Source organism: Rana temporaria, chromosome 12 (assembly GCF_905171775.1).
Source record: "Rana temporaria chromosome 12, aRanTem1.1, whole genome shotgun sequence".
Taxonomy (NCBI): Eukaryota; Metazoa; Chordata; class Amphibia; order Anura; family Ranidae; genus Rana; species Rana temporaria.
Window position 1 is genome coordinate 13934192 of NC_053500.1, and position 23522 is coordinate 13957713.

A 23522-nucleotide genomic window follows, 5' to 3' on the forward strand; every position below is an offset into this window, starting at 1 on the left:
AAGCGTATATTGATTGGTTTTCGCAAAAGTTATTGCGTTTCCAAAATAGGGGGAATATTTAGGAACTTTTTTGTTTTGTTTTTACTGGCAATGGTAGCGATCTGCGATTTTTAGCGGGACTGCAACATTGCAGCAGACAGATCTGACCCCTAAGTGACACATTTTGGTGACCAGTGACACCAATATAGTGATCAGTGCTACAAAAATGCACTGATCACTGTATTAATGGCACTGTCAGGGAAGGGGGTTAAGTGTTCCCTAGGGAGGTATCTCTAGCTGTATGGGGGACGGACTGACTGATCACTAGGAACAGCAGATCTCTCACTCCTCCACCTGTCAGAACGGAGATCTGTTTGTTTACATTGACAGTTTCCTGCTCTGGCTCTCTTTCCCACCATCACGTGTGGCCAGCGGACATCAAGTCCACCGGACTCGCAGGCGAGCTTTGGCAGTCGCAAAAGCTAGTGCACGGATCGCCGTACCAGTACAGCGATTCACGTAGGGGAGCCAACCTGCCACAGTATAACTGCGGTGGCTGGTCGGGAAGTGGTTAATAAAGGTGCATGCTACCAGTATGAGCAAACCTTAACAACCAACTGCAAATGTAATCCTGTATCCTAATGTGACAAAACTAAGGACTCATTGTTGGGGTTGTTACGTCCTCGATACCGATATGAGACATATATACATACAGATAGAGAGTAAGAAAAGACAAAAAAGACATAAAATATACAGTAAAACCTTGGTTTGAGAGTAACTTAGTTTGAGAGCGCTTTGAAAGACAAGCCAAATTTTTTAATAAATTTTGACTTGATATACAAGCGATGTCTTGATATAAGAGTAGCGTCATGTCACAACTGAGTATAAAATAGAAGAGAGGCACCTTTAAGTGTAGCAATAAGGTTACATTTAACGATGGTACAACATTTAGAAACTCACATGGTTGATGATTAAAAGAGGCACATCTAAGTATGCAGGGATCCAGGGTTAAGCTGTCCACATAGACCATCCTCTGCACCACCATTGATGTCGTCCCTTCCACAAGTGGTTCAAGCCTCGCTTTCAGATTACTCTACTGCAGGGTAGTCTTCCCGGTCACGATTGCAGACTGACAGTGGTGAGGAGGACGGTCTATGTGGATCGCTTTACCCCGGATCCCTGCATACTTAGATGTGCCTCTTTTAATCATCAACCATGTGACTCGCTAAATGTTGTACCTTCATTAACCACTTCCCGACCTCCTCATGTACATTTACGTCGGCAGAATGGCACTGACAGGCACATCAACGTACCTGTACGTGCCTGCCTAGACGTGGGTGGGGGGTCCGATCGGGACCCCCCCGGTACATGCGGAGGTCGGGTCCGCTCGGGGAGCGATCCGGGACGATGGCGCGGCTATTTGTTTATAGCCGCTCCGTCGTGATCGCTCCCCGGAGCTGAAGAACGGGGAGAGCCGTGTGTAAACACGGCTTCCCCGTGCTTCACTGTGGCGGCGCATCGATCGAGTGATCCCTTTTATTAGGGAGACTCGATCGATGGTGTCAGTCCTACAGCCACACCCCCCTACACTAGTAAACACATACACAGTGATCCCTAAATGTTACAGCGCCCCCTGTGTTTAACTCGCAAACTGCAATTGTCATTTTCACAATAAACAATGCAATTTAAATGCATTTTTTGCTGTGAAAATGACAATGGTCCCAAAAATGTGTCAAAATTGTCCGAAGTGTCCGCCATAATGTCGCAGTCACAAAATAAATTGCTGATCACCGCCATTACTAGTAAAAAAAAAAAAATGCAACAAAAAATATCCCCTATTTTGTAAACGCTATAAATTTTGCGCAAACCAACCGATAAACGATTATTGCGATTTTTTTTTACCAAAAATAGGTAGAAGAATACGTATCGGCCTAAACTGAGGAAAAAAAAAAAATTTATATATGTTTTTGGGGGATATTTATTACAGCAAAAAGTAAAAAATATAGATTTTTTTTCAAAATTGTCGCACTATTTTTGTTTATAGCGCAAAAAATAAAAACCGCAGAGGTGATCAAATACCACCAAAAGAAAGCTCTATTTGTGGGGAAAAAAGGACGCCAATTTTGTTTGGGAGCCACGTCGCACGACCGCGCAATTGTCTGTTAAAGCGACGCAGTCCCGAACTGTAAAAACCCCTTGGGTCTTTAGCCAGCATATTGGTCCGGGGCTTAAGTGGTTAAATGTAACCATATTGCTACACTAAGGCCGGGTACACACGGACAAACATGTACGGTGAAAGCGGTCCGTCGGACCGTTTTCACCGTACATGTCTGCCAGAGGGCTTCTGTACGATGGTTGTACACACCATCGTACAGAAGTCCGCGCGTAAACAATACGCGGGGCGTGTCCGCGGTGTCGCCGCGCCGATGACGCGGTGTCGCCGCGACAATGACGCGGCGACGTGGGCGGCCCGCCTTTAAAATGCTTCCACGCATGCGTCAAAGTCATTCGACGCATGCGAGGGACGGCGGGTGCCTGGACATGTACGGTAGGTCTGTACTGACGACCGTACATGTCCGAGCGGGCAGGATTCCAGCGGACTGTTTTAAAACAAGTCCAGGAATATTTGTCCGCTGGGAAAAGGCCCGGCGGGCAAATGTTTGCTGGAATTCGGCCCGCTCGCGCCCACACACGACCAAACATGTCTGCTGAAACTGGCCCGCGGACCAGTTTCAGCAGACATGTTTGGTCGTGAGTATGGGGCCTTAGAGGCGCCTCTCCTTTCCTTTATACTCTGTAGCTCCTGCTGGATTTTGCTTCTAATCCCCTGGTGGAGGCTTCCATTTGTGGACGGACATTTTATAGTTACACAACCTATCACATTGCTATAATCTTTTTATGTGGACTATAAACTGAAGGACTTATAAATAAATGGTTGTGGAACAAATCATTTGAGTTTCCATTATTTCTTATGGGAAAATTTGCTTTGGTATACAAGTGCTTTGGATTACAAGCATGGTTCTGGAACAATTTATGCTCGCAATCCAAGGTTTTACTGTAGTTGATATAATAAAAATTATAAAGAAATAAATACATAAGAGGCAGATATACAGAAAGGTAGATAATCGTAATGCTTACATGTCCGGCAATAGCTTGGGTATGATCTCCATGGTAAAGGGCTCTGTGGATCTCAAAGCTTTCTCAGGAGCTTCATGCATATTACACTGGTGTAACTTAAAGTCCACATCACCACCTTTATCTTTAATGACCGAACTTGTGATTTCTGTTAGGCCATGGGCCACCCATATGTAGCTCTGCACATCAAAAAGGTTTTGTGTCTTTTCTGCTGGTAGCCCTTCCAACCGCACGCACAGGTAGCAATTTTGGAAGTCCATCTCCAGATCACACTCTTTGATAAGTATGGGGGTCAAGGTAAAGCTGCCTTTTAGTCCCACAGATTGCTTGGAACGTCCTTCTCGCCTCCAATTGACGGGCACATCTCTCAGCAGTATAGATGCCCCCTCCTTCACAGCACACTCTGCCGCTTCCATGGCGCACAGTGGCAGCCACACATTTTGATATTCTTTTACATTGCGGTAGGTTTTAAGAGGCGGTCGGTTTGCCAATTTGGAGAAGCACTCAATGGGCCGAGATGTATGCTCCAAACAGAGATGGATTCCTGGGGCAAGAGTGCAAAGCTGGAGACTTGGGCTTGGCAAACCCCGTTCAGTAACAGTGCAGAATTGGATAGGAAGAGATTCCCCAGCCTGTAGTTCAAGAGATATTTCCATATAATGCCCACATTTGCTGCGAGTCACAAAGCTCATCTGGTCAGATTTCTCTCTACCAAATTTTAAGGATGCTAAAGCTTCTTCTGGTTCTCCTTGACCAATGGCTTTTATTGCTTCCTGCCAGGCATAGGGATTAAAGGAGACTATGTCTTTCCTAGCTAGATTGCTCAGAGGTTCATCCTTGTAATTAATGTAAGAGTACACACGACGTCTCCATGTCAAAAGCAAGCCATTTTCAGTAGGTTCTGGCTGCTTATCTGGCTGAAGATGGCTGTAATCCAGATTCATTGGGCTGGAAAGAGAGTCTCCATCTAATGGAAAAATTGCCCTAAAACTTCGATTCCTAACATCAATTGTCATGACCACTGCAATCTTTTGCTGTACTACTTTGCGTAACGACAAAGCGAACTTCAGCGTATGCGCTTTCTTCTCATATGCTGACTCACGTTTAACTTTCCTGTTAAAGTCAAGGCACAGCAAGTCCATGTCCTTGGGAGCAATCCTGAAGGCTATATCTGGGCTACGGGTGAGGATCCCTTGGAGCAATCTTTGCACCACAATGTCTATGTACCGTCGGAGAGGTGATGAGGCCCACGTGTAGTCATCAACTTGAAGGGAGTAATGGCCATTGGCATTTGGAGTGCCAGAACGAGTGAAATAAGAGCGACTAAGCTGACATCTAAATTCCCGAACTGCATAGCTCAGTTCAGGATGCAGGTCATCTGTGGAGAGAAGGTCTGTAATTTTGGAATGGCTGGTTGTCATGTCCTGCAGGTGATTCCATACTGAGGCTAACATGGTAAATTTTTTCTCAGATGATGGCTTTGGTAATTCAGTTTCCGCTAACAGATGATGTGACAAATAAGTGGATAAAGGTAAAACGTGTTCAAATTTTCTCCTCATCTCTTGAATTTTCTGAAGGCTTATACCATTTTGGCATCGTACTGGTGTTAGATTCATAAATGTATCTGTGTTTGTCAAATAATCTGCCGCCCAACTGTTGTACATGATCATGAGCTCCTCAATCATCATCTTGGCATCCCGGGATCCTGGTATAGAGCCTTCGTCAGGCTGCTTGTAATTGGCCGTTTTCTCTAAGCGGAAAGCTCGGTGAATTTTTGCAAAGTGTTCTGCAATACAAAGACAACCCTCTACGCTAACAAATGTCCGTGGCCTATCACGTTCATCTTCCAGAATGGAATTGGCTTCCTCGTATGACAGCTGACGGTCAGAGCAGATTACAGAGCGGCAAAAGTCACCGCTCACAATTTGATCCGTTTTTTTCTCCACTAGTACAAAAAAGGAGATTGCCATCCGGTCAAAATGTGGTTTCAAACTGCAAAGGTCAGAGCACAGCTTGTGCGGCAACATGTGCACTGGGGTGTTCCCAGGGGAATAGAAGGTGACGCCTCTCCTTTGTGCTTCACTGTCTAGTTCACCACCTTGGGGAATTACAGCAGCAAGGTCTGTGATGTGAATGCCAATCTCATAGTGTTCACCTTGCTCCCGCACAGAGATGGCATCATCTAAATCTTTGGCATTGGAAGGATCCACGGTGAAGGTTACAATTTTTCTGCAGTCCTCTCTGTCTTTTGTCTGGACAGTTGCTGGTAGATTATTGGCTTCTTCTAAAGCCTTTTTGGGATACTCATCACTATTTTCAATCCCGTATTCCAAGTCTAATATCTCTAGTCCATTTTCCAAGGTCAAATTCTGCGGGAAAACTTGAGTTACAATCCCCAAAGGGTAGTAGAAACCCTCCCGCCATCGGACCACCTGTACCAGAAAAATAGTATTTCGTCTCATTTGCTGTGTTACCTTCTCAAACCCTAGAGTAGCTATATGACCATTTCGATATTCACGGATTGGAATAAAGTTTGGCTTATCTTTAAATTTTGGACAGTAAATCTTAGTGATGGTTCGGTCAACAGGGACCATGATGTTAGAGTCATAAGTATCCATGTAGCAAACAAACCTCCGAATTTCTTCACTCGCATTAAGGACTCCAACAACTTTTCCTTTGTCTGGTTGGACATTTGGGAACAACTCAACAACAACCTGATCGCCGCTAAATCCTATACTACAGTTCTCCCGTCCATGAATAGCAATATGACGGGGTACAGGATCATCAAGTGTTACTGCATAGCCACGGTCAAAATCTTCCTTGACCAATTGACATTTTTTGTATATGTTGGGTTGCATTATCAAATATTGTTCAAGTGTGTGTGTGGGAAAGTTTGTATATTTGTCTACATCCTTTGTGGAACTAACTGTTGGTCTCATTTCCAACATTCCTTCCGCAGACACAGTCACACATGCCTCATTTTTACTGTCTAACAGTTCTTGGAGGATAGCATCTTCTGCATTGATATCCACATCGGTTGTCCAAGAATCGCTGTCTTCTTCAGTATCTTCTTCCTCCTGTTGCTTCCAAGCTTGCCGGTCAGAAGCCATCTGCTTTATTCCCTCCACGCTAAGATCTGGAGGATTGGCACTGCCGGACTCCATACACTCCCGCAAGTAGCTTCTCCAGATACGACTACAAGCTCCAAAAGAACATAAGGCCACTACATCTCCAACAACAATGACCTGGACACGGGCACGTGTTAGGATGGTGTTTAGGATTCGTGGATCACAAAAAAAGTCCAGACTGAAAGTGGAAGAGGTGGGAGGTTGAGCTGGGAGGCTGTCAACTGATCGCACGGTACTTAGGATGATGACAAAGAACTCTTGACCTGCAAAGTAAATGATAAGAGCTAGATTTGTGAAGAAGAATCATCAAGACAATAATTACATGTGATGAAAATGATAAATGTGGTCTATTTGGCTGTAAGACTTTAAAGCGGTATTAAACCCAAAACCAAAAATGGCAGATGCTGATCAAGTACTTGAGAATGAGGCTGAGGCAGTGAGGGAGGCTGAGGCATGCAGATGGACACAGTAAGGGAAGCTGAGGCATGCAGATGGACACAGTAAGGGAGGCTGAGGCATGCAGATGGACACAGTAAGGGAGGCTGAGGCATGCAGATGGACACAGTGAGGGCAGTGAGGGAGGCTGAGGCATGCAGATGGACACAGTAAGGGAAGCTGAGGCATGCAGATGGATACAGTAAGGGAAGCTGAGGCATGCAGATGGACACAGTAAGGGAGGCTGAGGCATGCAGATGGACACAGTAAGGGAAGCTGAGGCATGTAGATGGACACAGTAAGGGAAGCTGAGGCATGTAGATGGACACAGTAAGGGAAGCTGAGGCATGCAGATGGACACAGTAAGGGAGGCTGAGGCATGCAGATGGACAAGTAAGGGAGGCTGAGGCATGCAGATGGACACAGTAAGGGAGGCTGAGGCATGCAGATGGATACAGTAAGGGAGGCTGAGGCATGCAGATGGACAAGGTAAGGGAGGCTGAGGCATGCAGATGGACACATTAAGGGAGGCTGAGGCATGCAGATGGACACAGTAAGGGAGGCTGAGGCATGCAGATGGAAACAGTGAGGGCAGTGAGGGAGGCTGAGGCATGCAGATGGACACAGTGAGGGAGGCTGAGGCATGCAGATGGACACTGTGAGGCTGCAAATGGGCATTGTTGACCCTCTTTTTCTACTTACAGTAGCTGCTGCATTCTCACCCTAGGCTTATACTCGAGTCAATAAGTTTTCCCATTTTTTTGTGGTAAAAGTAGGTGCCTCGACTTATATTCGGGTTGCCTTATACTCGAGTATATACGGTACTTTAGGTAACATCTCCTTGTTTACAATAAAACAGTTTTCCTGCAACATAAGGTTCCAGTAAAAAAAATACTAAAAAGGTAGTACTGGGGCTCACCGATGATGTTGCCATAGTTGTTCACAATGACATGAGACAGTCTTACTTTGCGTAGCTCTTGACGTATGAGTACAACCTGCAGAGGATGAGAGGAGAGGTTTAATTATAAAAGACATACAGGTATATTCGGCTTCAAAATTATTTTAGGAATCTTATATGTACCAACCTTTATCTCACCACCCTAAACTGTGCTATTATTAACCACTTTCACACTGGTCACTTGTCAGTTAAAGTGACGCAGTGCCGTATCGCAAAAAATGACCTGGTCATTAAGGAAGGGGGCAAATGTTTCTTTACATTTTAGGCAGAGACCTGTCTGGATTACATTTCTGGGGGTTTGACAGAGTTTATTTCTCATGAAGGGGATCCAATAGGGACAGGGATCTCTCTAGCAGGGAGACGCACCGGATGTGACGAAGTGGAGGACCAGGTGAGGTGCCGATAACTTGGCCTGTATACCGCACTACTGGATCTTCAATTTATCGAATTGGGAGTTGTTGGGTGTGCTTTCTTTTATATGCTTGTTGGTAGGTTTTATCAATTTTAAATGAAGGGCCAGATTCAGAGAGACTTACGCCGACGTATTAGTAGATACGCCGTCGTAAGTCTGAAAATGCGCCGTCGTATCTATGCTCTCATTCTTAAAATGAGCTACGCTTGAATGTTGCCAAGATACGACCGACGTAAGTCTCCTACGCCGTTGTATATTGGGTGCATATTTACGCTGGCCGCTAGGGGCGCTTACGTTGATTTACGCATCAAATATGTAAATGAGCAAGATACGCCGATTCACGAACGTACGTACGCCCGTCGCAGTGAGCTACGCCGTTTACGTAAGGCGTTTTTCCGGCGTAAAAATAAACCACCAAAAAGATGGCGCAGCCCATTCAAAGGTATGGACGTCGGAGTGCCGTCGGCTTTTACGTCGTTTACGTAAGTCGTACGTGAATGGGGCTGGGCGTAAGTTAGGTTCACGTCGTACGCATTGAGCCGTCGTATCGTAGGGAGTATTTGCAACGTGATTCTGAGCATGCGCGCGCATGCGCGCGCATGCGCCGTACGAACGGCCCTTCATTTACATGGGGTCACGGTTAATTTAAATGTAGCACGCCCACTACCTGCCTACTTTGAATTAGGCGGGGTTACGGCGGCCCATTTTCGCTACGCCGACGTAACTTACGGAGCAAGTGCTTTGTGAATACTGGCCTTGCCTCACTATGTTACGTCGGCGTAGTGCAAATGGGATGCGTTACGCCGCCCAAAAGATACGCCGATCTCTCTGAATCTGGCTTAAAGTGTTTATGTAGTATCATGCTATGGAAGTTCCCTCTTTCTTTGTAAACTTCTATTTATTGACCTCTTTCTCTTTATTATATGGTTGTGGAGTGATATACTGTTATGCCGCGTACACACGGTCGTAATTTCTGATGGAAAAAGTCAGACGGAATTTTTTCATCGGACATTCCACCGTGTGTATGCCGCATCTGACTTTTTCTGTAGGAAATTCCAACCGCGTGTACACGGCATTACAGTATATCACTCCCACGGACTTAGAAAGAGAAGATGTTCTCTTTTTTTTAGACGGAAAAAAACTCTATCAGAAATTTTGTTCGTCTGTAGGCTCGTCGTAGTGTTGTATGTCGGCGCGTTTTTGACGGTCGGAATTTGGTGTGTCCGTGTCCCTCAGGCTGTAGTCGGCTTCCAGATGCTTATCCTCGGGACGCACGGGGGGTGCGTTCCTTGGATAAGAGTGACAGGCGTCTCAGCCAATCAGGTTCACCGGTTCTGAAGATTGGCTGAAGCGTCACCGAGGGCGGGAGAAGACATTGAGGGACGGTAGAAGCACGGCTGACCCCAGAAAGGTAAGTGCCAGGCGGGGGGGGGGGGGGGGGGGGGGGGGGGGGCATTTTACAGGTCACAGTGGCAGCCAGCATTTTACTGGGCACAGTGGCGACAATTGCTACAATTGCTGGGCACAGTGGTGACAATTGCTGGGCACAGTGATAACAATTGCTGGGCACAGTGGTAACAATTGCTGGGCACAGTGGTAATAATTGATGGGCACAGTGGTAACAATTGATGAGCACAGTGGTAACAATTGATGGCACAGTGGCTGCGTTTGGCATGGCACAGTGGTGACAATTGATGGCACAGTGGCTGCGTTTGATGGCATAGTGGTGACAATTGCTGGGCACAGTGGTGACAATTGATGGCACAGTGGTAACAATTGATGGCACAGTGGTGACAATTGATGGCACAGTGGTGACAATTGATGGCACAGTGGCGACAATTGATGGCACAGTGGCTGCGTTTGATGGCATGGCACAGTGGTGACAATTGATGGGCACAGTGGCGATAAATGATGGCACAGTGGCTTCATTTGATGGGCACAGTGGCTGCATTTAATGGGCACAGTGGTTGCAATTGATGGGGACAGTAGCTGCGTTTGATGGGCACAGTGAGGCTGCAATTGTTTTTTTTTTTCGTTTGTTTGCGCCCCCCCCCCCCCAAAAATGTTGAGCACCAGCCGCCACTGTCTCTCCATTTCCAGTACATCCCTCCTGAGGACTGGTGCCCAGAACTGGACTGCATACTCTAGGTGCGGCCAGGCCAGAGTCTTGTAGAGCGGAAGAATTATCATTTTATCTCTCGAGTTAATCCCCTTTTTCATGCATGCCAATATTCTGTTTGCTTTGTTAGCAGCAGCTTGGCATTGCATGCCATTGTTGAGCCTCTCATCTACTAGGACCCCCATGTAATTTTCCATTCTAGATTTTTTAAGAACAGGCACCATTTTTAAACCATGAACAATGGATAAGTGGTTTAAAAATGGTGCCTGTTCAAAAACAAATTGGGTAAAATAAAGTTGGTATGTATAGGTTACAAATGTGATTCATGAGAAAGAGTTTGAAAGATCCTGGAAAAAATAATTAGCTCAGGAAATTTGAAGGTCTTTCAGAGTTGTCAAATCATGAGCATGGAAAAAAAAGTACTCAAAAGATCAATAAACATTGAATCCTTAGTTATAGTGACTGGGAATATTTGTAAAATGTTTTACCTGAGAACCATGGGACACCACGCAAATTTTGCTCCCGTCGACTTTCCCCCAATTCTGTGGCCAACGTTGAAGAACATCTTTGACGGTCTCCACCACCTGCTGCGCTTCCAACACATTTATCCATGAATTGCCTTCAGCAGAACACTGACCATGGACATGGAACAGGGCCAGGGCCTGGGATCCTTGAGGAGGTTCCATTGGTTCGACTGCACAAGCCTCAATAGCATCATCACGTCCAACATAAAAGCAACGGGACACAAAAGAGGTAATGGCGGGTACAGAGCGGTAGTTCTGGTGGAAGACAATGCGGCTGTTCTTAGCTGCTGGGCAGTCTTTACTCTGATAATGGGTGAAAAGCCGAGTGAGTAGTGTGTTCTCTTCCACGTTGGTCCTGTGGAAGAACCTTGGGGTCTCCTGCATGTGGTCTCCAGCCACCACCACCCGTGTCTTGTGGTTCATTAATGCTAATGGTATGAGAGCTTCGCTCTCCATCATTTGTGCCGCCTCATCCAGTAATATATGAGTGAAATGACCTCTGGGTACATCTAGGTCCCTGGCCGTTACTGCAGTTGTCACAACAATGCGGTGCTTGTCCAGGAGACTCTTGGTGGGCGTAACAAAGCAAGACTGGTCATCTTTGAGGGCACAGTACTGTAAAGTGATGGGTGTTGTCCTGTTGACAGGACTCCTGGTGTACTTCACTCTCAGCGGACTGGCTTCTGGGTGACCAGATTTCACAAATGGATCAAAATGTTCTTCTATATAGAGATCAGCCGCACTAGGGGGAAAAAAAAAAATGTATGCTGAGATAAAAAAATAGAGAAATGTACGCGGAACTAAAATGTGAGCGAGGGACGTTTTGTTTTATAGTAAGGGAAGTGGAGAGAGAGGTGCCAGGCCGCCAATAGTGCAGAAAGATTTTATTTATATAAAATGTATTAAAACAATGGTAATGCACTCACAAGTGTCAGTGTGAAACAGGCATAGAATTAGTTCAATGTGAAGCTGTCGGTAGTGTTAATAGTCCTGACTGGAGCCACTGGGTTAATGGAGAGGCAGGAGATGCCGGCGATAAGATCCGGACAAGCTGTCAGAGAGCCGCCGCAGGAACCTCAGAAGAACTGCCAGATGGAGCTGTCAAAAGCCTGGGTGCTAGTAGCCAATCAGGAACTGTTTCAGAGGCAAAACCACGCCACCTTCATCAACTGATGAAGGAAGAGGCTAATGAAGGTAATGGAGGTGTGTTTTTTTCCTCTGAAATGGTTCCCGATTGGCTGGTTCACATTGGTGCGATTTGGCATGCGATTTGACATGTCAAATTGCATGCCAAATCGGCAGCAATGGCACCATCCTAATTGGTGTGACGCCACATTTGCGGCGCCGCACCGATTTCAAAAAGTAGTTTTTTTACTACTTTTGGCGATTTCGGGGTGTGATTTCCATTGACATCTGTGCAGATATCCGCACAGATGTCTCTGAAATCGCCCCCGAAATCGGGACTGAAATGCGGGAGGGAAAGTGTGCGAGTTCCGCTGAACTCGCACGCTTTCATTCCCGCAGTCAGTGGGAACCTGGGCTAAAACCTGGAAACTGGTTTCTATGCAGAGCTGCACCAGATTTTGCACTCTCCAGCTTTAGCAAATCTCCCCCTAGGTGTCTAAACTTTATAGCTCAGCATGTTTCTCCTAATCCAGTGACAGTGGGGCAGATTCATCAAGAGATACGACGGCGGATCTCCTGATCCGCCGTCGTATCTGTGAGAGCCGACGGTCGGATCTGTGAGATCCCACGGTCGGATCTATGCGACTGAGTCATAAGAATCAGTTCCGCATAGATCTCCCTTAGATCCGACTGGTGTAAGTGACTTACACCAGTCGAATCTTAGGCTGCAATCTCCCGCCGGCCGCTAGGTGTCGTCGCTTTTTTTTCCGTGTCGGATATGCAAATGAGGAGAACTGCCGATTCAAGTCCGTACGCCCGGCCCGTCGCTTTTTTTTAACATCGTTTGCGTTCGGCTTTTTCCGGCGGATAGTTACCCCTGCTATATGAGGGGTAGCTAATGTTAAGTATGGCCGTCGTTCCCGCGCCGAGATTCAAATTTTTACGTTGTTTGCGTAACTCGATCCGGAATACGGATGGCCGCAATCGACGTAGCCGCCGCAAACAATGACGTCCTAGCGACGTCATTTGGAGCATGCGCACTGGCAAATTTCGCCGGCGGAGCATGCGCAGTTAATTCGGCGCGGGAACGCGCCTGATTTAAATTGTACACTCCCCCTAGCCGCGGAATTTGCATTCCGCCGGGGGAGTTACGATCCGACGGTGCAATTTTCGAGGTAAGTGCTTGATGAATCATGCACTAGCCTCGCTAAATTGCACCGGCGGATCGTAAAACACGTAGATCGAGCGGATCTAAAGATCCGCTGATCTACATGAATCTGCCCCAGTGTCTCTACAGGCCCTTTTCACACTGGGGCGGGAGGTGCGTCGGCGGCATTTTTAGTGGCGGATTCGCAGCGCTATTTGGCCACTAGCGGGGCAGTTTTACCCCCCACTAGCGGCTGAGAAAGGGTTAAAGCCGAGGTGTCCCATTGATTTCAATGGGCAGGATCGGTGGCCCAAAGATGCGGCTAGCACGACTTTTTTTACCGTCCTGCTAGCGAGGGCTTTCACACTGGAGACACAGCAGCGGCTGTTTCAGGTCAGTTTGCAGGAGCTATTTTTAGCGCTGTAGCGCCTGCAAACCGACCCAGTGTGAAAGGGGTCTTAACAACTTCCGGACCACCCCCTGTCATCATACGTTGGCAGTTTGAAGAGGATTATTGTTGTTATGGCAGAAGCTAGCTGCCATAACCCCGGGATCCTCTTCTTCAGAGGGCGGCCCGCATTCAGATAAAAGTGGTCTCTGTGGCGGAATTCTTAAACGTCGCCTATGGAAATTTTTAAGGGTAAAACGTTGTCGCCATTTCCACAAGCGGGCGCAATTTTGAAGTGTAACATGTTGGGTATCAATTTACTCAGCGTAACATTATCTTTCATAATATCAAAATTTAATTGGGCTAACTTTACTGTTGTCTTATTTTTCAATTCAACAGACAGAAAGTATTGCAACAACCGACATTTTATTCACTAAAAAATATATATATATATAATGTCTGGGGGTTCTAAGTAATTTTCTAGCAAAAGAAAAATGATTTTGACTTGTAAACACTGAGTCTGAAAAGTAGGCCCGCTCCTTAACCAGTTCCCTACCGAGCCATAGTAATATGACGTCGTCAGGAACTGTCTCTCTCTCCGGGTGGACGTCATATGACGTCCTTTGCATCGCGGCCGATAGGGGACCCGGTGCGACCTGGTGCGCGTGCCCGGCGGCCGCGATATCCACCGGGCACCCCGCGATTGCCGGCAATCACGGCAGGAGTGTGGATCTGTGTGTGTCAGAGGTGAGGAGACCGATGTGTGTTCCCAGTACAGAGGAACACACATCGGTCTCCTCCCCTTGAGAGTCCCCTCCCCCTACAGTTAGAATCACTCCCAGGAAACATATTAACTCCTTCAGCGCCCCCTAGTGTTAACCCCTTCCCTGACAGTCACATTTACACAGTAATCAGTGCTGTTTTATAGCACTAATCACTGTATAAATGTGAATGGCCCCAAAACCGTGTCAAAAGTGTCTGATGTGTCCGCCGCAATGTCACGGTCACAATAAAAAAATCGCAGATCGCCGCTATTACTAGTAAAAAAATAAAAAATAAAAAATGCCATAAATCTATCCCCTATTTTGTAGACGCTATAACTTTTGCGCAAACCAATCAATATACGCTTATTGCGATTTTTTTACCAAAAATATGTTTTTACCCAAACTGAGGAAAACCTTTTTATTTATTTTTTAAATTGTGATATTTATTAAATCAAAAAGTAAAACAAATGGTGTTTTTTTCAAAATTGTCACTCTTCTTTTGTTTATAGCGCAAAAAATAAAAACCTCAGAGAAGATCAAATACCACCAAACGAAAGCTCTATTTGTGGGGGGAAAAACATAAAGATTTCATTCGGGTACAGTGTTGAATGACCGCGCAATTGTCATTCAAATTGCAACAGCGCTAAAAACTAAAAAGTGGTCTGGGCAGGAAGGGGGTGAAAATGTCCTGTATGGAAGTGGTTAAAGTGTAAGTAAACACCCCCCCCCCATCGTTCTCAGCCAAGGAAGCTGCCATCTTTGCCTCTGTTTAATGTACAACTGCCTTGATGCTGCACATGTGATCAGTTTAGGAACCAGCCATTGGATGGTTTGACAGTTTGGTTGAGAGCACAACCAATGGCAGTGTTACAGTTCCGGCACGTGCCAGAAATTAAACTGTTTTATGGATGGGTTTACTTCCGCTTTAAGTGGTTGAATATTTATTTTTAAAACAACATTGGCCCAGATTTAAGAAGCAATTGCGCCTGTGTAACCATAGGTTACGCAGCGCAATTGCTTACTTGCTCCGGCGTTACGAATGCTCCTGATTCAGGAACATCGTAACGCCGACTGCAGCCTAAAATCTGCGTGGCATAAGGCTCTTATGCCACGCTGATTTTAGGCTGCGCTCCCATTGTGATCAGCGTATAGTATGCAAATTGCATACTAACACCGATTCACAATTGTTGCGCGGGCCCTGCGTACGCAAGTTACGTCGTTTCCGTACGGCGTGCTTAGCGTAAGGCTGCTCCTGCTAATAGCAGGCGCAGCCAATGCTAAGGATACCCGTTGTTCCCGCGTCGCAAAATTTGAAATCTACGTCGTTTGCGTAAGTGATTAGTGAATGGCTCTGGACGCCATTCACGTTCACTTTGAAGCAAATGACGTCCTTGCGACGTCATTTGCCGCAATGCACGTCGGGAAAGTTTCCCGACGGAGCATGCGCTCTACGCTCTGCGCGGGAGTGCGCCTAATTTAAATGATTCCCCCGGCGGGATCATTTACATTGCGCGCGCTACTGCTCCGTGAATCGAGGGCAGCGCAAAATATTTGCGGGGGCGCAGGGCAAAATCGTTGCCCTGCGCCTCCGCAAATAGAGCGCAAATGTACCTGAATCTGGGCCATTGTTTCAGCTTAAAAATCATAAAACAATATTTAAAAAACTTTTAAAGCTAAAAAGAAATTTTCTTTAATATAACGTTTGCTTACAGTCAGTACCTGTTGTTGTGAGTGCAGATCAGTACCCTGGTTCCGGCCTGTTTGATCACTTGCAGTGCAGCTTTGGCCATGGTTGAAGTTTTTCCAGTCCCGAAAGGGCCATAAATAACTAGTGGGGCCACAGGTTGTTTGCCCGTCACTGTTCCGGTTATGTAAGAGATTGCCATTTTTTGCTTGTTGTTGCCCCAGGACATCTGCTCTTCAGAGGTGGGCACGCAACACCTGCTTAGGTCCGGCAGCAATAGGGTCACATCTAAAAGGCGGTCTATGGCTTCGTGGTACTCACAGAATGGCAGCCGGTCGAGCTGGAATTGGATCTCCATTTTGACAGAGGTTTCCGGATGAAGGGACAGCTCACGGCAGCACCGTTCTGGGATGCGGAGCACAACACTGCCATCTAATTCACTGCTGAGCTCCATGTGCACTTCATAGACTTTGTCTCCCTGCTGCGGACTGGGAGCCACCAATGCAGTGGGCACGGACCTCTGTAGTAAATATCCTTCCTCTGTGTCTTTCGTCAGGCCCTTAGGAAGTGGCGCCTTTGCAAAAAGCTCCCCGTTTGAAGAGAACTTCATCTCATTCTGCAAGCTTAGCGTCATCGTCAAGGTCACATCAGTCTTCAAGTTTAACCTAGAGAATGCAAAGATGGTGGTCAGCTGAAGGTATTCAAGTTCACGCAAACAGTTCACTATTTTAGCATGCCGAAGGTTTTGTGATTACACAAGATTTACACACTCTTGCCACAACCAGGAAGATTAATCTGCAACTTTTTGCTTTAGTTTTACTGCTTAATGGGTCACCAACCTCGTAAGCTGGAGGTGAGTTGGAGAGCACTGATGAGCATAGGCGTGGTCGGACGTGAAGCGGTCACTGCGTATAGCCAATCAAAAGTGTCTGAGACATTCTCCAACACAAAGCCACATGTATACACACGCCTTGTATATGTGAGGCTGTGGGGCAGAGAATGCCTTGGCCACTGGTGGTTGGCTGTCCGCAGTGACAGCTTCCTGACAGTATGGCTTTAGCGGGTTCGCACTCATGTCTGAACACGCATTATAATAAAAAGCCTTTTTTCCCTGTTAAAAAAATAAAATAAAAAGCCTTCTGTTTGCATCAGCCCTCCTAACACTTACCTGAGCCCCATTTCTATCCAGCAATGTCCAAGAGTGCCTCGGCTGTCCCGGGACTCTCCCTACTGATTGGCTGAGACACAGCAGTGGCACAATTGGCTCCCGATTCTGTCAATCAAACTCAGTTAGCCAATCAGGAGAGGGGTGGGCTGAACCGCAGCTTTGTGTCTGAATAAATAAACAGAGCTGCAGCACGGCTCGGTTGCCCCCTTAGCAAGCTGCTTGCTGTGGGGGCACTTAACAGGAGGGAGGGGCCAGGAGCTCCAGCAAGGGACCCCAAGAAGAGAAAGATCCGGGCTGCTCTGTGCAAAACCACTGCACAGATCAGGTAAGTACAACATGCTTGTTATTTTAATAGAGAAATCGATTTAATTTGTGCATTCAACTCTTTGCCTGAAGGTTCAATTTAAAGCGTGAAAGGGAAGCTCCAATTACATTTTTTTTAGTCTTGGATAGTATGAAGAAGGGATAAAGCCCTTGGGCCAGATTCAGCTAGATCCGCGCAATATTTGCGTGGGCAAAGGGCAACGATTTTTGCTCTGCGCCCACGCAAATATTTTGATATGCCCGCGATTCACGGAGCAGTAGCTCCGTAAATTGCGCGGGCGATATGCTAAATAGCCCGGCGTAAGGGCGCCTAATGTAAATGATCCCGCCGGGGGCGGGAATCATTTAAATTAGGCGCGCTCCCGCGCCGAGCGAACAGCGCATGCTCCGTCGGGAAACTTTCCCGACGTGCATTGCGGCAAATGACGTCGCAAGGACGTCATTTGCTTCTAAGTGAACGTGAATGGCGTCCAGCGCCATTCACGAATCACTTACGTAAACGACGTGAAATTTAAATTTCACGAGCGGGAAGGGCGGCTATACTTTAGCATTGGCTGCCCCTGCTATAGCAGGAGCAACCTTGCGCTAAAGTCGCCGTACGGAAACTCCGTACCTTGCGTGCGCAGGGCCCGCGCAACTTTTGTGAATCGGTGGTAGTATGCAATTTGCATACTATACGCCGATCACAATGGCCGCGCCCCCTAGCGGCCAACGCAAGAATGCAGCCTGAGATATGAAGGCATAAGGAGGCTTATGTCTGTCATATCCTAGGCTGCAGTCCGCGTAGCGATGTTCCTGAATCAGGGGCATTCGCTACGCGGGAGCAAAACAGCTATTGCGCCGCGCAACCTATGGTTGCGCGGGCGCAATAGCTTCCTGAATCTGGCCCCTTGTAATTTTTTTCACTGCAGGTCATGCTTAGATTCCACTTTACATCCTATAAAAGTAATACTCGAGGATTTGCTTCTGTTTCCCCTTGCTATAGTCCATCCAATATATATGCCTTTGTAGAATCTCCTACATCATATATGTCAAACACAAGGTCTGGGGTCCGAATCTGGCCTGCCAGGCCTTGTCATGTGGCCCTCGGACCCAGTTCTTCACACTCCCCAGCCTGCTGATTTGTTAATAAGGAAGCAGCAGCACACTCATGATTCACTAGTCACCACAGTGCTTACTTCCCCCTTTTTTAGGTCAGTATGCTGTTCGCCATCATCACATGTGTACCGCAGTTGAGGCAAAGTGGCTTCATGGTGTGAGTTGGTCTCCTCACTCTTTGATTCTGAATGTCGCTGTGCAGAGGAATACAGAAACATATACTAACAGCATGTTTAATAAATACATAACTTCAATAATTGGTGATTTTTGTTTGATGATGCTGGTAACATTTTCCAGGCCTCTTACAGCCTGAATGATTCCTGTACATTGCAGGTAGTTAAATGGATTGTTCTGTAAAGGTGCTGACAGTTATGGGGTGCCTTGTTAGGGTGATGTACCATAATCATCCAGGTTTTTACAGAAAATAAGGACATTGACATGAGTATGCTGCGAAAGATGAATGGCAACGAGCCATTCCGCAACTAGGCTAATGCCACGTACACACGATCGGAAATTCCGACAACAAATTTTCGATGTGTGGGTTTTTGTCAGAAATTCTGTGTATAGGCTCTATCGGACATTTGATGTTCGAATTTCCGACAACAAAAATTTGAGAGCTGGTTCTCAAATTTTCCGACAACAAAAGTTCTTGTCAGAAATTCCGATCTTCTGTATGCAGTTCGGGAATCATTGAACTTAATTTTTCTCGGCTTATCGTAGTGTTGCACGTGACCGCGTTCTTGATGTTCGGAGATTTCCGACAACATTTGTATGACCGTGTGTATGCAAGACAAGTTTGAGCGAGCAATCCATCGGAAAAAAATGTATGGTTTTGTTGTCGGAATTTCCAATCGTGTGTACAGGGCATAAGACTTGTGACCGTATGGGCAAGTGTCAACTGGCAATGGGCTTGTGTCATCTACATCGGTTTTACATTCGTTTGAGCTTGTACAGAGATCATTCAAAAATGTATGACAGATGCATTTTACAGGTGCATCTTACCTGCATTTGACCTGCTTCAAGTTGGTTTTGCATTCCTATAGTCTTGCATGAGAATGAAAACCCACCTGATGCAAACAAAAGCCTGCCTACACAGGCTAAAAACATTATAATCTGCAATCATTTTAAGATTTACTAACATCTCTGTCATCGGTGTCAAACACAAGGCCCGCGGGCCAAATCTGGCCCTCCAGGCCATTTCATGTGGCCCTTACATCTCTATTGCAGCTGCAGGAGAGCTCCAGCACTCCTCTGGTCCTACTCCCGACCCTTACTTTCTGCTTTCAAGCAACGCATCCAGCTTCTTCCCAGCAGCAGCATAAGGAAAGGGGGGTGCACTGTGATGTAAGGGAGAGTGGGGGACTCAACTTCTGATGGTGGGGTGGCTCTTGACATCTAATGTAAAGGGAAGGGATGCGCTGGACATCTAATCTTACAGATACAACCGGCCCTTTTGAAAGCAATCATAATGCTGATGCGGCCCACAATGAAATTGAGTTTGACACCCCTAATCTATGTGGTGAGATGGCTTACATGGTTGGATAATAATGGAATGGTTTACATAGGCATTCCGTTATGACAAGGTTGTTGGTAAATCTAAGGAAGACTACAGAGATTGTTAAATAACACTGGAATGTGTTTGGCCAGCTTAAAGGGTCACTAAAGGCAAACTTTTTTTTTTAAATAACAAACATGTTATACTTACCTCCACTGTGCAGCTCGTTTTACACAGAGTGGTCCCTAACCCTGTCTTTTAGGGTCCCTCGGCGGCTGTCTCGGCTCCTCCTCGCAAAAGCTTTCCACCTTCATGCGAGTGAGCTCGCATGGTGGAAAGCTTTTGCGAGCGCACTCCCGTGATACAGCGGCGGGCATAGCCGCCGACTGTATCACCCGGCCCCGCCCCCCGGCGCGCTGCGCCATCCGCTGTGATTGACAGCAGCACCAGCCAATGGCTGCGCTGCTATCAATCCGTCCAGCCTAGCCAATCAACGGCCAGGCTGGGAACCGAAGAGGATCACGTGGACTTTCGAGGGGTCAGGTAAGTAAAACGGAGGTTCGGTGGGGGGGCGGTACCGTCGGATATTTTTTCACCTTAATGCATAGGATGCATTAAGGTGAAAAAACATTTACCTTTACAACCCCTTTAAGTTTTAGGTGTAGCTATCCTTGTCCTTGTGCTCACCTGGCTATTATCTCTTCTCTAGCGGCCTCTTCTTGAAGAACTTTGATGTGCATCACCTCCCGATAATTTTCTACAGTCAGCGCCTGTTGCTTTGCAGTTCTCCCACCATAACTTGGATTCATGGAGGGAGGTTTGTACATGTTCAAAAGTTTTTCTTCCTCATGTGTTCTCTCCTTGCATGGGACCCACAAGTGCTTTCCTGGGATCCAGCGTTCAGACGATGTCAGTGGGCTGTTATCCTGTTCTGGAGTCTTTTCCAAATCACTCTGGATTTCTTCCTCACATCCCACCTGCACAAAGATCTTCTGTAGTAAGACGGGCCGGATTCCAAAATCCATAGTCAACCATTTCTCAAAGACTCCAAACACTGAACATTCAGCGCACACTCCGATTTTATAATAATATGTCCGGGAGCTCTTAACCTGGAAACAGTGGCCAGGGGCATAATGGCAGGAATCCAACAAGCCTTGGGCTGTTAATGAAAAGGCGGCTCCAGGATCCATCTTCAGCAAAGCCACGTGTTGGAGTTGCATCTATAGCAAAATAATTCAACAGTTAAAAATAGTCAAACCCTACATAGGAAAAAGGAAAATAAATATACAGTTGGACAAGGCTACACTTTCTGGGCAAAATCATCACCCCTAGCGCCAAAGTCAAAAGTCTTGGGGTCATCTTTGACTCCTACATGACAATGGATGCACAAATAGGGTCAGTAGACAGCGGATCTCACCATCTGCTGCGCCTACTACGCAGACTCACTCCTTTTATTCCCAAGGAAGACATAGCGGTCGTGGTGGGAGCTATTGTAAACTCAAGATTGGACTATGCAAATGCCCTTTACCTCGGACTCCCCAAGTACCAAATCGCTCGTTTACAAGTCGTTCAAAATACGGCCGCTCGACTAGTGACTGGGAAAAAACCTTGGGAATCAATCTCACCTTCACTGAGAACCCTTCACTGGTTACCAGTAAAAGACAGAATCACTTTTAAAGCACTCTGTCTAACGCATAGATGTATCTATGGGAATGCTCCCCATTATCTATGCGAAAAAATAAAAGCTCATAATCCCAATCGCGTTCTGCGATCCACCAATCAAAATCTCCTCCAGATACCGAAAGACAACTACAAGTCCAAAGGAGAAAGGAGATTCGCGGTCCAAGGGCCTAGACTATGGAACGCTTTACCAACCAGCATTCGGTTGGAGGAGAACCACTTGACGTTCAGGAGAAAGATCAAGACTCATCTCTTTTGATACCAAAGGAGACAGGAACAACAAGCGCCCAGAGGCGATTAAGTTTGCATGTGTTGCGCTATATAAGTTTTCATTCATTCATTCATTCATTTAAGACCCCTTTCACACTGGAGCGTATTGCAGGCGCTATAGCGTTAACAATAGCGCCTGCAATACACCCTTAAAAATCTGTCCCCATTCACTCCAGTGTGAAAGCCTGAGGGGCTTTCACACTGGAGCGGTGCGCTAGCAGGACGGTAAAAAAAGTCCTGCTAGCCCCATCTTTGGAGCAGAGAAGGAGCGGTGTGTTTACCGCTCCTCCCCATTTAAATCAATGGGACAGCGCGGCTATACCGCCCACAATGCGCTGCTTCGGCAGGGCATTGCGGGCGGTTTTAACCCTTTCTCGCCTGCTAGCGGGGGGGTAAATGCGGGCAAAATGCTAGCGGGCAAAATGTGCCGCAAATCCGTCCATAGCCTCAGCGGTAAAAATAGCCGCGTTTTACCTCCGACGCTATGAGCAGCACAGTGTGAAAAGGCTCCAAATGAATGTAGCCTAACCGTTTACTGTTGCTGATGACATCACTGAGAATGTACCTTATTCTTTACCTAAAAACTGGGGATATCATTTTTAGACTGCAAACTGACTACTAAAGGCAATACAGGAAATTTTCACTTCACTAGTTTTTAAAAAATAATAAATTGTATTCCCTTTGTGTTCCTTACCTTGGAATGGACAGTAAAATTCCACACATGTTTCACCGGCTTTTGTTTGGATTGAATTTTCAAAGGACTATCGCACGAGACTTTAACACCTTTAATGCCTTCACCTTCTTCTGAGAGCTGTGGAAGAAAAAGATATTTCTAAGTATTCTCATGCCGCGTACACACGATCGCGCTTTTGCTCGGCCAAATCACATCCGAATTTCCGACGGAATTCCATTGGAGAAATACAGAACAAAACAGAATTTCCGATGAAAAAACTCTGATGGGGCTACACACGATCGGAATATCCGAAGAAAAAAGTCAGTCTGACTTTTTCCATCGGAAATTCCGATCGTGTGTACGGGGCATTAAATTATAATTATGATGCGAGTTTTGATAATTATGATCTGAGTTCTCACAAGAATTTCCAGGTAGGTCTGTGCTGTGTAGATTTCCTTTCTCTCTGTAGAGCAACAATAGTTGGTACAGGGGGTCCCCGGGTTACGAACAAGATGGGGACTGTAGGCTTGCTCTTAATTCGAATTTGTTTGTAAGTTGGAACAGCGACGCAGGAATCTGCAGGCTTCACTAGGCCGCACCAGGCCGCCGCCGCGACAGGCTGTTTTAGCAGCCCGGCAGGCCACCGGACCGTACCAATGGCTTGCCGGGCCGCTAAAAAATATGGGGATTGTAGGTTTGTTCTTAAGTCTAATTTGTTTGTAAGTCGGCACAGCGGCGCAGGAAAGAGCGGTGATCTGCAAGCTTCACTAGGCCGGACCAGGCCGCAGCCACGACGGGCGGTTTTAGCAGCCCGGCAGGCCACCGAACCGTACCGGTGGCCTGCCGGGCCACTAAAAAAGATGGGGACTGTAGGCTTGTTCTTAAGGCTAATTTGTTTGTAAGTCGGAACAGCGGCACAGGAAAGAGCGGTGATCTGCAGGCTTCACTAGGCCGGACCAGGCCGCGGCCGCGACGGGCGGTTTTAGCGGCCCCGCAGGCCACCGGACCGTACCGGT

At 46.7% G+C, this 23522-nt stretch overlaps 1 protein-coding gene across 1 annotated transcript in view; it reads right to left on the reverse strand.

The window, feature by feature from the left end:
* Nucleotides 1–23522, reverse strand: part of HELZ2 (helicase with zinc finger 2) — a 64355-nt gene that overhangs the window by 23073 nt on the left and 17760 nt on the right. Inside the window, exons 4-9 of the mRNA XM_040331548.1 lie at nt 22528–22644; nt 20571–21103; nt 15834–16463; nt 10655–11432; nt 7597–7672; nt 3118–6505 (exon numbers count right to left, since the gene is read on the reverse strand). Of these exons, the coding sequence (XP_040187482.1) occupies nt 3118–6505; nt 7597–7672; nt 10655–11432; nt 15834–16463; nt 20571–21103; nt 22528–22644 (5522 nt within the window). The remainder of the gene's footprint in view (nt 1–3117; nt 6506–7596; nt 7673–10654; nt 11433–15833; nt 16464–20570; nt 21104–22527; nt 22645–23522) is intronic.